This window comes from Aulonocara stuartgranti (assembly GCF_965226115.1).
Source record: "Aulonocara stuartgranti genome assembly, chromosome: 8".
Classification (NCBI taxonomy): Eukaryota; Metazoa; Chordata; class Actinopteri; order Cichliformes; family Cichlidae; genus Aulonocara; species Aulonocara stuartgranti.
The window spans coordinates 10,886,940-10,901,069 of NC_138959.1; the positions used below are offsets into that span (position 1 = coordinate 10,886,940).

Below are 14,130 nucleotides of genomic sequence, written 5' to 3' on the forward strand. Positions count from 1 at the left end.
CAGGAGGCGCCCAGGGGGCATCCTTGTCAGATGCCCGAACCACCTCAGCTGGCTCCTTTCGATGTGGAGGAGCAGCGGCTCTACTCTGAGCCCCTCCCGGATGGCCAAACTTCTCACCCTATCTCTAAGGGAGAGGCCAGCCACCCTTCGGAGGAAGCTCATTTCTGCCGCTTGTATCCGCGATCTCGTTCTTTCGGTCACTACCCACAGCTCGTGGCCATAGGTGAGGGTAGGGACGTAGATCGACCGGTAAATTGAGAGCTTCGCTTTTACACTCAGCTCCCTCTTCACCATGACGGACCGGTGCAGCGTCTGCATTACTGCAGCTGCAGCCCCAATCCGTCTGTCGATCTCCGGCTCCCTTCTCCCATCACTCGCGAACAAGACCCCGAGATACTTGAACTCCTCCACTTGGGGCAGGAACTCATCCCCGACCCAGAAGATCTACAGAAGATATCACCCCTATATGGGTAAATATAATAAAATATACTTTTGGACCAAAAGCTTCCTTTGAAGTTTTTATAATATATGACCTGTGTTATAGTACATAATATCCATTCACGTATCCATCATCTTCTACTTGTCTAAAGTGAGGTTAGGGGTGGCAGCTGCCTAAGCAGAGTATTCTAGTCGTCCTTATCTCCAGCAACACGTTTCAGTTACTCCTGTGGGATCCTGAGTTTCCCAGACTAGGCTAGATGTATAATCTCTCTAGCAGGTTCTGTATGTCCAAGGTCCTCACTCTATCTCCAAGACTGATCCCAGCCACCCTACAAAAGAAACTATTTTCATCTGCTTTTATTCGTGACCTTACTCTTTTGGTCATGACCCAGATCTCATGACCATAAGCGAGTGTTGGAATGTAGACTGACTGGTACATGAAAAACATCAATCCGGCACACCAAATCCACCGGTCTGTTTCATCCTCGGCTGCAATGCGTGCTGGAGGTCACGCTCCAATGAAGCCGACATATTCTGATGTCATTTTCACACTCCCTTGAGATGCTGACCATGAATATCAGAAATCATAGTGACCCATGTTGGTTTTTTCGCCCTGGACAATAAAATCTCCCTCTGTACTCATATTTCACGTGTCACATACGTCTTTAATGTGCTTTTCAACCCTTCTGCCTTGTGTGTGTTTACTGTTCTATCTTTAGGCATTGCCGTGTGCAACATTCCCTCGGCAGCTGTGGAGGAGACGGCAGACTCGACCTTGTGCCACATCCTCAACCTTTACCGGCGGAACACCTGGCTCTACCAGGCTCTGCGGGAGGGCACGCGAGTCCAGAGCGTGGAGCAAATCCGGGAGGTGGCGTCCGGTGCCGCCCGCATACGTGGCGAAACCCTGGGTCTCATCGGTTTTGGTGAATATTCAGTTATTCGCTTTCCTCTTTTAGCCTTTTTCTGGCTCCTTCTCTTGCTTTTTCCTCTTATTTTCATCATGTTTTTTTTTAATTTACTCCCCCTTCCGTTGCTTCCACTTTTGTGCTTTCATATCCTCTCACCACTCAGTGTGCCTTCTGTTTTCCTGCTCTGATAAGGTTATTTTTCACCCTCTGCCCGTCCCACAGATTATCTCAAGGTTGTCTGTTTCGCCTCCCTGCGGGCTGACTTCCTCTCTCTGCCTCACTGTTCTCATCCCACTGCTCTAATGCTCACCATTATATCTCTATTATACTCTCTTCTTCTGTTTTCAACTCTTCTTCTCTGTCACCACGGTCCCTCGACATCTTGCCCTGCCATGATCAGGCCTCATGGCAGACTAGATTCTTCCTCTGTGTGTTTGTGTGTGTGTGTTCTGACTTGATTCCCTCTCTGCACCTGTTTTAGTGGTGATTGTGTGTGTTTGTGCGTCACTCTGCCCTGTCACAACATCACCGGGCCGACAGATGCTCTGTCTTCTCACAAGCCTTTCCTGAGTGCCACCTTATCTCTCTGTCCACATACACCTCCCCTCCCCCCCCCCCACACACACACACACAAACATACAACCTCCTTCCTCCTCTACAGGTCCCAGACAGCTGCCTGGACTAACTGTGCCTGAACAGCGGGTCCTGGCAGGGAAGATTTCTCCCCCCTGTCTCTCCCTTCCTCATCCAGTCCTCCCATTTCCAGCCTCCTCTGCTGGTCTTTCTGGCTCAAGCTGTCTCCAAAACAATATCCATTGTCAGTGGGAGGTTGGGGACATCGAAGGCCTCTTGGCGTTGGTTTCTAGGACTCTGCATATTCAGCCAGCTGCACAACTGTCGGCAAATACACAGACTGAAAAAAAACCCCTCTAGCTCTGGGGTGACAGTAGACTCGAGGACTTGAAGTACCAAACAACCAACCATTTGATCTTCTTCTCAAAAATAAGTTCAAGCCTTTTAGTTGTGAATTATTCTGTTATTTCTCATATGTAAATGTAACCAAGTAGCTGTGGTCTGCCTATCTACCTCCAGTAAATATCCAGGATAATCCTATCAACTAAATTTGATCTGATAAAAAACTCATTTTCAACTTTGGAATTTGGGGAATATGTTAGTCTGGGAAGAGACATCTAAGATACCTTTAATCAGCATTTTTATATGAATGAAGGCTTAAATGATCATCAGGGTTCAGTGTGATAAGCTTGAAATGCCATTTTAGTTACTAAATGCAAAACAACATTTTTAACACATTATATTCCCCTAAAAATGATATTTTTAAATGTTGCATCTTATACTAAAAGTGATTGCAGACAAGTATAATTACTTTCTCTTGAAACGTCTCAAAGCAAATTCAAAACAAAGAAAATTCCACTTGCATATTTAGCATTTCCAGGTGGTCAAATCAAATTAGCCGTGCAAAGACAGTGTTGATACTGCAGCAGATGCAGATGAGGACCGATGAAAAAATGTTGGAATTCATTACCCAAGTCTAATCCTTCCCACATATTTCTGCAACATTAGCCGATTATGTGTCAAGGAAACATAAAAACTGAATATCCAACCGCCAAAGTTATGCTTCCATGTTTTAAGAGACACAATCGCAAGGTAAATAAGGACTTTTTGACAGCCTCTGGTAATTGCACATTTTTCTATGCTAACTGTACTCACTTAAATTTTTAATTAACAGAATCCCATTACATCCATCTTGAAGTTGCTCACAGTGAAAAGTCTAATCACTCAAACCAGTTTATTTGAGTGATTAGGTTTAGTTCACTCTCACCACTATGATCAGTATCATCTCCACATGAAGCAGGCAGCTGTTTTCAGACGATTGCACACTACCCGCCTGCGCCAAATTGCACACAGACACAACTGACAAGTATTTGAAAGCTAAAGAGAACAAATAACCGTATTGCACGTTATTGGATTTTGCACTTGTTGCATCTCTTTGCAGAATATGGAAAATATCTCCAGTGATATTGTGATGTCGCCTGGTTCCTTTTGTAAAAACAGAGATAATCTGCCTGCTGTGCACAAGGACTTTTGAAACAATGTTTTTTTAAAAAAAACGTTGACCTCTTGGCCAATTGCCACCATGTTTGCCTCTTCACTGTTGGGTGAGACAGGGCTGATTTCAAGAATTGGTGCTTCAGCCTCGTGTTTTACTGCAGAATCTGAAACCTTTGTCAGCAGAAAAATTTGCAATGCAAAGCAAACATCTGCTGCCGAGTCGAGAGTGAAATGACAGAGATCAAAATGTTCAGATCCACCTGAGTGGGTGGCAGACCCCCTGGTTTTCGTTGCATGTGGCATTGATAAGTGTGGGACGGGAGGGCGAGGCTTAGAAATAGAGACGACAGAGGAGCTGACATATTAAAGGAAAAATCCGCACAAAAAAAATACAAATTCTTTTTTTCCCAGTGCAACAAAGTTAGAGGTATTTTTAGATGCCAAAAACTTCAGCTGTTAACTGATCTCATTGTAAATCAAGATTATGTAGATCTAGTTTCTCTTTAAACCCAGTTCTTTGCAGACATTTTCCAACAATCAGAGAGGCAGAAGAAATCATTGCAGAAGAAGTGATGATCCAACTTTCCACAGCTGCTCCAAAAGGTTTAGTAAATCACATCGTACTGCAGCTGCAGGATGACCTGGTCTGTTTCAAACTGACAAGAAAAATCTTTTTAAAAAATTGATTCCTTTACTGCTGCTGTCTGCATCGCTTTTTTAGCTTGCACTTACAGCAGCTCACACCCACGCTCTGTGTTGTGTCAAACGTGGCCTGTGAAAATTAGGAAAAGTAACGTTAGCAGAAAGAAATGGACAGATGAATCACTCGAAGAAAAGTAAAGTGCGCAACTGTGATCATCGCAAAATTTGTAGTTTTATTGTGCGATAGCTGCAGCTATATCTGGGTCTTTAGCATTGCACGTCTCTTATCGGCTGACATTGAAGGAGAAGAAGAGAAGGAGTGATTCTCCTCAGCTGTGGAGTGTAAGAGCAGGATATAATGCTCGATCACAAAGAGGGGACCTTGAGAGTGTAAAGGACCTTATCGATCCTTTTTACGAGCAGCAACATCCACCTCTCCATTACTCTGTCCCTCTCTCTCTCTCAGCTGCTGCTGCAGAGCAGAAACTGGCGTCTCCAGCCAACAGAGTGGATACTCGCATCCTACACAACAAATGGCTGTGAGAGACAGAGGGAGAGGCTCGAATGCTGCACATTCAGTTTCTGATTCACTGTCTCACAACTTCACCTCACATTGGGCCTCATTCACAAACAGTGTGTTTGCACAAACGTGTGCCTAATCAGCACAAACAAATGTTTTACTCACAAATCCGGGATCCATCCGTGTTTTCGTGCCTGAAGTGGTTGGTGCACGGCAAACGAACGTAGAGCTGCCTCAGACTTAGAAAATATAAACATACATGTTTTAACTAAATGCTTAGCAGGTTAAAACTGACTTAAAACACTTAAAAAACCTTTAATTTATTAAGGCAGTGGCCAATTACATAAAATAAACACAAATTCGTTGCCTTTCATCCTTGCTGGACGTCATCACCGTCACCTCGCCACTGTTTCAACAATGTCCTACTTACGGATGTTTGTATAATCTGGTCGGTTATTCCTTTTTCCATAAACTTGTATCTTAAGCTTTTTTCTTATATCTAAGTCACGGTCTGTGCGTCAAGGATTCAGTATTTACCGCTTCAGTGATTGCAACCCGAGTCTCTTGGTGTGTCTTTCCAGTTTCCACCTTAGACATTATGTTTCCTCAGTCCACAACTTTTTTTTTGCTTAAGTGACCTTTTTTCTCTTAGAACAGCTTCACAGCTTTCTCTGTGATCCGCCTCTAGGCAAACACGTTTCCTTATATAGAGAAAAATGGGGCCACGGAAGTATGCTGACTGCAAGTAACGTGCGTGCACCTGCTGATTTACAGTGATTCTCTAACGTGCACACGATAGTAAGAGTAAAATTGGCTGCTTTTGCACGATCCACAAACCTGACTTTTGTTTGAGTGCTTATTTTGTGCACAAATTAAAAAGCACACACGGTGAATGAGGCCCTTTGTTTGTTTGTTCTTGTTGTTTTTTAATTTTTTCATCATAGCTCCTTGTCTTCATCGTAAGCCTTTTTTCCCTTAGTGATATTAAAAGTAGCCTTTTTCACAACTTTAATATAATAAAGCCGACATGAAAAGGCTGTTGCAACATGAAAGATGTTCAAGTGACATCCTGTTACTATTAGAAGAATGAAAGGTTTATTTTTTGTGAAGTTTTTTTTAGACATTGGCTTCTTTTTCGCTCATTTTCAGGTCAGAACTTGTACTTGATTATTTTCTCTTTTTTTATCGTTCAAGCATAAAAAAGCACTCAAATCAGGGGATGAGCCAGTGCTCAATTTAGCAAAGAACTCATTTTAAATTGTATCTTTAGGCAGTTTGTCAATAGTATTCTATCACAATAATAAAACCTATTCCCCCCTTTTTTTGGATTGGCAAGGTGGTTTCTGAAGAGCTATAAGACAAAAACTTATATCTCTGCATTGTTTGCAGTGTGTCGTCAAAGGGTTAGAGTGGTGGATGGCTGTGGCTTAGAAGGTTGTGGAGTTCCCATACTAATTGGAAGATTCATGGTTCAATCCCTGGTCCTCCTCTGCATAATGATATTGTGAGTGCAAGATACTGAACCCAATGAGTTCACTGGAGTGTGAATGTTAGATAGAAAACACTGCGGACGCAATTCTACGTCCTACATCTTTTTGATACATGTCTACAAACTAGTAGATGGTCTAATACGTCTTGATGCATGCTCAATCATCCAAGTAAGTAAATCCCAATCTGGATGTAGTGTTTTCAGTGGGAGAAACATTTCGTCACTCATCCAAGTGACTTCTTCAGTCTCAGCTGACTGCAGGTTTCCCCAACCTTATAAACAGTGCATTGCACAATGACTGAAACTAACATCACTGAATGAACGATGGGCTGGGAGGTCAGTTCCTTGATCATTAATGTGCAAATTCTCATGACCATTGATCAACAACTGACCTCCCAGCCCATTGTTCAGTGGTGCTAGTTTCAGTCATCGTGCACTCACCCACTGAAAACGCTACATCCAGATGATCAGAATCAACCTTTTGGGATGGTCTCAATGGAAGGGGTGGTTGTCAAGAAGACTTAAGCAAGGGAAACAGAAAAGGCTGAGATATGACAAATTACACAAGAACTGGAAACAGGTCTTATGGTATGATGAACCAAGATGAACCAGTGGTGTTGGGGATCTTGTCAAAATTGATGGTATTATGAACACAGAAATGTACCGTCAAATTTTGGCTACTATGCAATACCATCTGGAAGGCATCTGAGCAGTTTAATTTTGTGACATGACAGTGATCCCGAAACACACTGCCAATTCAGTAAAAGCATACCTGGATAGAAAACACACACAAACCATGGAGCGGTCGGACCTCAACATTACTGAAGCAGTGTGGGATTATTTTGACAGCGAACAGAACAAAAGGCAGCCAACATCCAAAGAAGAGCTTTGAATGTCCTTTAAGAAGCCTGGAGAACTATTTCGGAAGACTACTTAAAGAGTTAATAGTTAACAAGACATGTAAATGATCAGTGAACTGGTATTTAACAGTGCAACTTTTGAACTTGCCTGGCTTTTTCTGGAGAAGACACGCTCTGTTAACGTACGAGAAATCCCTCTGTGTCTTTGAGCACGTTGACAAACTTTATAAACTCTTTGTTTGTGTCCCCAGGTCGTTCGGGCCAGGCGGTTGCAGTGCGAGCCAAGGTTTTCGGCTTCAACGTCATCTTCTACGACCCCTATCTGCAGGACGGCCTGGAGCGCTCGCTGGGCGTCCAGCGCGTCTACACCCTGCAGGACCTGCTCTACCAGAGCGACTGCGTCTCCCTGCACTGCAACCTGAACGAACACAACCATCACCTCATCAACGACTTCACCATCAAACAGGTGCATTACTCAAAACCAGAGGTGTGGACTCGAGTCACATGACTTGGACTCGAGTCAGACTCGAGTCATTACTTTTATGACTTTAGACTTGACTTGAAAAAATGTTCTAAGACTTGTGACTTGACTTGGACTTTTACACCAATGACCTGGGACTTGAATTGGACTTGAACCGGTTTACTTGAAAAGACTTGATATTTTACCCCAAATATAAAATTTAACATGCATATTATATAGAGATTGAAAATGTGACGTCATTCACGGGTAGAACCGCAAAGGATTCTGGGAACTCGTGGCAAGCGGTACTAGGCTTTCAATTAAAATCAGTTATACAGCGATAAAAAGAAACACAAAAATGTCAAGAAGCTGTTGTATTATTAACTGCAATAGCCGGTCGCATGACAGCCACGGGAAGCCGACGGGTAAAGAGATCGGTTGTTATCGGATTACGTCGTTGAAGAGAAATTGTTCGAGCCATGTTTCCGAAGTAACAAAGAGGCGACGGGTGTCCTGGATTGCAGCCATTCTAAGACCAAATATAACGTCCCAGAACACTCCAGCTCACAGGTTAGTCTGCTCCAAGCATTTACACGAAGGTCAGTCTGCTGTTGTAGTTAATGCGTCATTTTTCTTAACATAATTGGTGATATAGGTTACAAGCAAGTCTGGCGCTGAACAGAAATTGTCGCGCTATGCTCCTTTATTTATTGTGCATAAATAGTGAATTGTCCTGACACAATATTGCGTTTCGCTTCTGTTATTATGGTACATTGACAAAAACATATACTTTTATTCACAGGATAAAACAGGTTTTTTGTATCACTAATTGCCCAGTACGATTACAGCATACAGTATTATTGTCACTGCTACATTTCTGTGATGCTACCAGAAATTATTTCCACTACTAATTAATTACCGTTGAGCTCAAAGGTCCTATTAATAAACGGTTAAGGAATGTGTATTTATGACGACAATTTGTGAGACTGGTAAACTTATGATACGTACGATGGTCTTTCGTTCTACACGGTGCGTTTCAAGGTCCTGCACCCATCCGTCGGTAAACTGTACCTGGGCTTGTTGCAGTGACCTGAAGTTACTAAACTTCATGAGAGTATGCACTCACTCCAAGAACCGTATGATTATAAATATGCATATAAATATGCTACGATGAGATAGCTGACTTCATCTAACTAGCAAATGTTGTCCAGGCTACGTTGGTGATGCAGTTTTTTTTAATATGTATGATATTTTTGTCATGCGATTTTAAAGCTGGTCCTACAACCGCATCCAAGAATAACATGCAGCTTATCTCAGAACTGTCGGTGAAAATTATTCTTGGAGCTAGGTTTAATTGAGCTGCATTTTAAAGAGGTGCAATTTCACAATTTGTGTATATTTTCTAAGTTCACTATTTTGTCATGTGTTGAGAAAAACACAGATTTTAAAATTACATGGTCTAATATTTACATTTAGCATAACTGCAACATGCTTTTTTTTTTTTTTTTTTTAAAGACTCGAAAGGACTTGAAATTCAAAGTTTCAGACTTGAGACTTGACTCGGACTTTTACACCAGTGACTTGAGACTCGACTCTGACTTGCCTGACATTACTTGAGACTTGACTTGAGACTTGAGGATAAAGACTTGAGACTTACTTGAGACTTGCAAAACAATGACTTGGTCCCACCTCTGCTCAAAACAAACACAGACACGCGTCGCCCGCACACGTGTCACCCAGACAGAGCTGAACATCCCATTGAACAGCTGTGACCTGATGTGGGCTTAATGCGGTGCTATCTAGCAGGTAGACAAGTCGAGATGCTGGTATATTATTACTCTGTCAGCCTAGTGTCTGTCCTAAAGAGCATTATATCTGGCAGAAAGAGAAAGCAGGAAGAAGAAAAAAAGGACTGGAAACAGCAGCAGCCTTCCTGCCTGTACATTCCCTGCTCTTTATCTTAAGCTGGACACAAATTCATTCCTTTGCTCTGTCAAATGCAATTAGTGCCAGCCCACGGCTACAGCAAATATATCGACTAGGCTGCACAGTGTGAGGGGAAAGTGCTGCTCTCTGAGTCAATAACTGCACTCTTGAGGCACTGCCTGGGGTGACACCTGCAGGGCAGCTGAGGAACTGCACAAGCTGGGGACGCATCTTCCTTCTGTCAATATCACCCCGCACTGTGACACACTCTCTCTCTCTCTTTGTCTTGTCCCTCGCGCTCCATTCTTCCTGAGTTACAGTATGTGAGGAGATGAAGAGGAGTGGGTGTAGGGTAACCCAGTTAACTCTGTGTCTTTTCCAAAGCACAAGATTCTCAGCTGCCTCTTAAGTGCTGCAATGAAAGAACACTTTTCTGTCTTTCCTCACCCAGAATTTGGCAGTGGCTCTTAGCGTTTAAAGTGGAAACGTGTGTGTGCATGTTTGTGTATTTTCTGTGTGTCAAAACCACCAAGGCCTAATAAAAGACTGCCTGCCAGCGTAAAGGCTTTTCATGCCCCTGGATTTCAGCTTTTGTCAACATTAAGGGATTACTTTCTTCTGAGCATATTCATTTGATTTTTTTCTTCTTCCTCCCTCATACACTTTTTGTTGTGCCTTATTTTCTCCCCCCCCCGGTAAGCAGCAAGGGGTGGCGGTGCTACTTCATCTTTCAGCTCATCCCTCGTCCTTCATTTCATCTCCTTGGTTTGAACAAAGCCTGCTCTATATCCCACATCTGACAGCATTTGTCCCAGTTGCCTTTCTGTCTCCTAGATCTTTCAGGTGTCAGGTGAAACAGAGATGTCACCATTTTATTCCTTCTTCTCAATTTATGTCCTGTTTAATATGTCTTAAGACATATAATCCAGATTGATGCTCTCTTTTAGATCAAACACATTCATTTGCCTGCCAGGCTGGCATACACACAAAAGTCCATACATGAGCTGTAAAAAAGCTGGCTTCATCTGTGCCTAGTGTTGACTTGTTTGTGTTTGCATGCCTTTTGCACTACAGATGCGTCAGGGTGCATTCTTGGTCAATACTGCACGGGGAGGTCTGGTGGATGAGAAAGCTCTGGCCCAGGCGTTAAAGGAGGGAAGGATACGCGGAGCTGCCTTAGACGTCCATGAGACCGAGCCCTTCAGGTAAATGCACACATGTGCCAAATCCTGGACAGATATAGGCAAGCAAAGTGATGGGTGTGTAGGAAGGGAAAGACAAAGAAACAGAAAACCTTTAAGAGATAGACAGACAGGCAGGAACAATGGCAGATATAGTTATAATGAGATAAAAGAGAAATCATGTGCTTCTAAAAGGATCCTTCAGGGCCCTGTGTGTAATAGAATTGAGGAGATGGAGAGCTGGATTTATTCTTGTCAGAGCAAGTTAAAAACATTTAAAGGTACAGGTGTATGCTTGAGTTTGAATAGAGGTGCAAAAAGAGGTGAATAATCTCCATTTTTTGGTATCCAAACACAACGATAACCCAAGAAAAGACCATATTTATACAGGATTATTAAAACAGACCTTCTTGGACATTTTTCCTTACGCTTTATTCGTGAGAAAGTGCCGGGGGCAAAGCGGTGAAAGGCCAAAACTAGGTGAAAAGGCATCAGTAAGTGTGTCATAACATGCAATCAGCTAATTAAGAGTGAAAGTGTACAGCTTAATTTGAAGTATAATCAATAAATCTATAATTTCTTCATTTTGGCAAATGAATGAATGAGTTACAAGTACTGCTGAATTGATTTAATAACTATTCAAATGACATCTTGACACTTGTTGCTTTTGTTGTCAATTATAAACAAATTAATTCAGTTAAGTACTGGTGATATGAATAATTGGAAAATCTGGTAACAGCTTCATCATGAACTATACTGGTGACACTGGGTAACCAGTCTGAAATAATTGTAAATGAAATAATTTCAGATTTATTTCCCAAAGCTCACCTGTTCCCCTTATGATTTGACACCGTGTTTTAGCTTTGAGCTATGAACTGCTTTCATCAGAAGGCAAACAGCTTGGTACGCGTCCCACTTCTCCACCATCCTAAGATCCGTGTTTTCCGTCTCAGCGGGTAACTGGTGTTGTGTTGTTCACGCGTCGGGGGCAGTCAGAGAGTTTGGAGGCTGATTATTTCTGGACAGCTGCTCAGCTGAGTGGCTGCTCAAGAAGGCTGAAACTGAACCCGATGAATCTGGAACTCATGCTCCGCTAACCCAGCATGTCAACGGGGGAGCGTTTCATAACTTTGGACCTCCATCCCACGCGGCATGACACCGATTTCAGGACGCTGCTGACGCGTTGCAAAGCTTACACGCAGAGAACCAGGCTAGGTGTTACAAGGATGATGGAGGGGGAGGAGGGAGTTGATGCTGATCTGTTTTTGTGAGTCTCCTGAGAGGAAAGAGGCTGACAGAAAGGAAGTATCAAAGCAGCAGGAAGAGAAGATGGTGGCATCTGTGAATAACAGGATCTGACATTTTACCCCACTGGCCATATTTCCAGACAACTGTCATGTAAACTGTACACAAATAGTTTTTAAAGGAAAAGAAATAGTTACAGTATCAGATGGTTTTTGATATACAAGAATATGTTTTGTCATTGGCCTCAAAATAAAAATAATTAATTCTACGTTTGTATTTCTTTATAAGTTAATTAGTGAAGCCCTCCACAACATCCGGTACAGCCTGTTATTGATGTTAGTTTTAATATAATTCTGTCATCATGTGCTTGTTGGAGAAAATGTGCATACTGTATTAATTTGACTGTGTGCTGTAGTTTTGCTCAGGGCCCACTGAAAGATGCTCCAAACCTGATCTGCACGCCACACACAGCCTGGTACAGCGAGCAGGCCTCACTGGAAATGAGGGAGGCCGCAGCTACCGAGATCCGAAGAGCCATCACCGGTAAGCCGCCGCGTTTCAATTTTGTTGTCCAACATCCATCGAAACTAAACATCCACGGCTTCATTATGGAGGCCCGCGCCTCGGTGCAGTCTCCCGCGTGACCTGTTGCACGTCTTTTCTTTCCCAGATGTCACATTTCCACTTCAATAGACCCTCGGCAGCCTTTATTAGATCTGGACCTCTTAATTGATGTTATCCTTAGCTTCACGACACAGAGTGGCTCTCGGGGGCTGGCCTTGCCGCCACCCTGGCCAAAAAAAAGAATTTAAAAAACTGATTGTTAAATGGTCCTAATTTGCATTTGTGTATCTAAGCCTGATATGTTTGTCAGTCTGAACTCATTAACACTTTGCATAGCCTGGCCGCTCATGCCCTGTAACAAGTCGTAGCCTTCGAGTGTGTTAGATTTATGCAGCTCTTTTAAGCTGAACGCGTGTCTCGTGACAGGCCGTATCCCTGACAGCCTACGAAACTGCGTCAACAAGGAGTTCTTTGTCACTACGGCACCGTGGGCGGTCATGGATCAGCCAGGCGTTCACCCTGAGCATAATGGCGCTGCCTACAGGTAAGGACTGAAAATACAGCCATTATTTTCATTTTAAGAACAACAGTTTTATCACCTGTGAGCTACACTAAAGTATCATAAACTAGAGCAATTTCCTTCGTTTGCTCCGCCTTTATACAGTTGTAAAAGATGTCTTGATAGATCGGTGGTTTTTATAGGTTAGTTCACCACTCCTGTAGAGCCTAGCATCTCATCCGCTAACGCTTCCCCTTAGCAGCAGAAATAAATTCTGTCCACATTGTCCCACTCTTCGCCATTCTTGATCTCAGCATTTCCACCTCCATGTGCTTCTTTCACGCAGCCAAGTGAACCAAACTCTTCCAGGCGTAACAACCGGCATCCCCCAAGACAAAATTAATGCCTAGATCAGGACCAGGTAAATACGATCATCTGGGGCCAACAGCCTCCGGTTGGAGGTCCTGGATATAAGACCCTCTCACCTCCTGAGCTCACCTGATGTGTGTCCCTCCTGTAGTTCCCCTTCAGCACTTACCTGTTTGAATGAACACAGAATAGAGATGGGTAGCAGTGAATGTGGGTTTTTGAGTGTCACAGAAAGCATGACATGAAACCACTGAGGTGCGCTTCCATGGATGGAGTCATGCTTCGTGGTTTCCTTCTTATAGGTATTTGGGAATGTTCTTTCCAGCTATTTTCTCCTTCTCTGGTTGATGGATTTTACTGTGATTTCCACACCCATTTCCCCCCCTAACTAATGTGACATATTAGCTCTTTTCCACCAAACAGTCTCAGGAAGTCTGTGTTTCAGGAAGTATTAAGATAACTGCATAACTGCATTTTTTTAAAACAATAAAAGAAAAATGATGGGAAAGAAAAATATGTGGCTCATTGATAAATAGAACATGTGCTGCTTCTTTCATGAGAGGATTGTGTTTTCTCCTTTTTATATCAAATTATGACCCAATCATCTTTAAATTAGGCACTAAAACTTTACGAGCTATGAGCAGATTATGTGCATTTATAGACCAAACAGTATCTTGCCTTTTTATTTTAATTACCATAATGAAACTGAAACAGTTTCATATTTAATCTAAGCTGAAGAAACAAATCAATAAGCAAGGCAAGAAATACTTTCCAAAGTATGTTGATTAATGTAATCTCTATAAACAGGAAGATCGCCTGGAGAGTTCATGCTCCACCAATGCCCACGTCCTGTTTTAAGGAATGTGATCCAGATGTACGCCAAAGTTTAATGGATTCTTCTCTACCTCCGCTCCCTCGTTGCTTCTAGCTTTATGAAATTAAAGCCTGGTAGC

The 14,130-nt window shown here is 42.7% G+C and overlaps 1 protein-coding gene across 10 annotated transcripts in view; it reads left to right on the forward strand.

Moving 5' to 3' along the window:
• Nucleotides 1-14,130, forward strand: part of ctbp2l (C-terminal binding protein 2, like) — a 99,871-nt gene that overhangs the window by 81,240 nt on the left and 4,501 nt on the right. For 9 of the 10 annotated variants that reach the window (XM_082544994.1, XM_082544993.1, XM_082544996.1 and 6 more), the window contains 5 exons: nt 1,161-1,367; nt 7,185-7,399; nt 10,394-10,524; nt 12,161-12,288; nt 12,736-12,853. In XM_082544994.1, the coding sequence (XP_082401120.1) occupies nt 1,161-1,367; nt 7,185-7,399; nt 10,394-10,524; nt 12,161-12,288; nt 12,736-12,853 (799 nt within the window). Of the gene's footprint in view, nt 1-1,160; nt 1,368-7,184; nt 7,400-10,393; nt 10,525-12,160; nt 12,289-12,735; nt 12,854-13,154; nt 13,230-14,130 lie in introns of all 10 variants that reach the window. The other variant, XM_082544992.1, reaches the window with a different exon arrangement.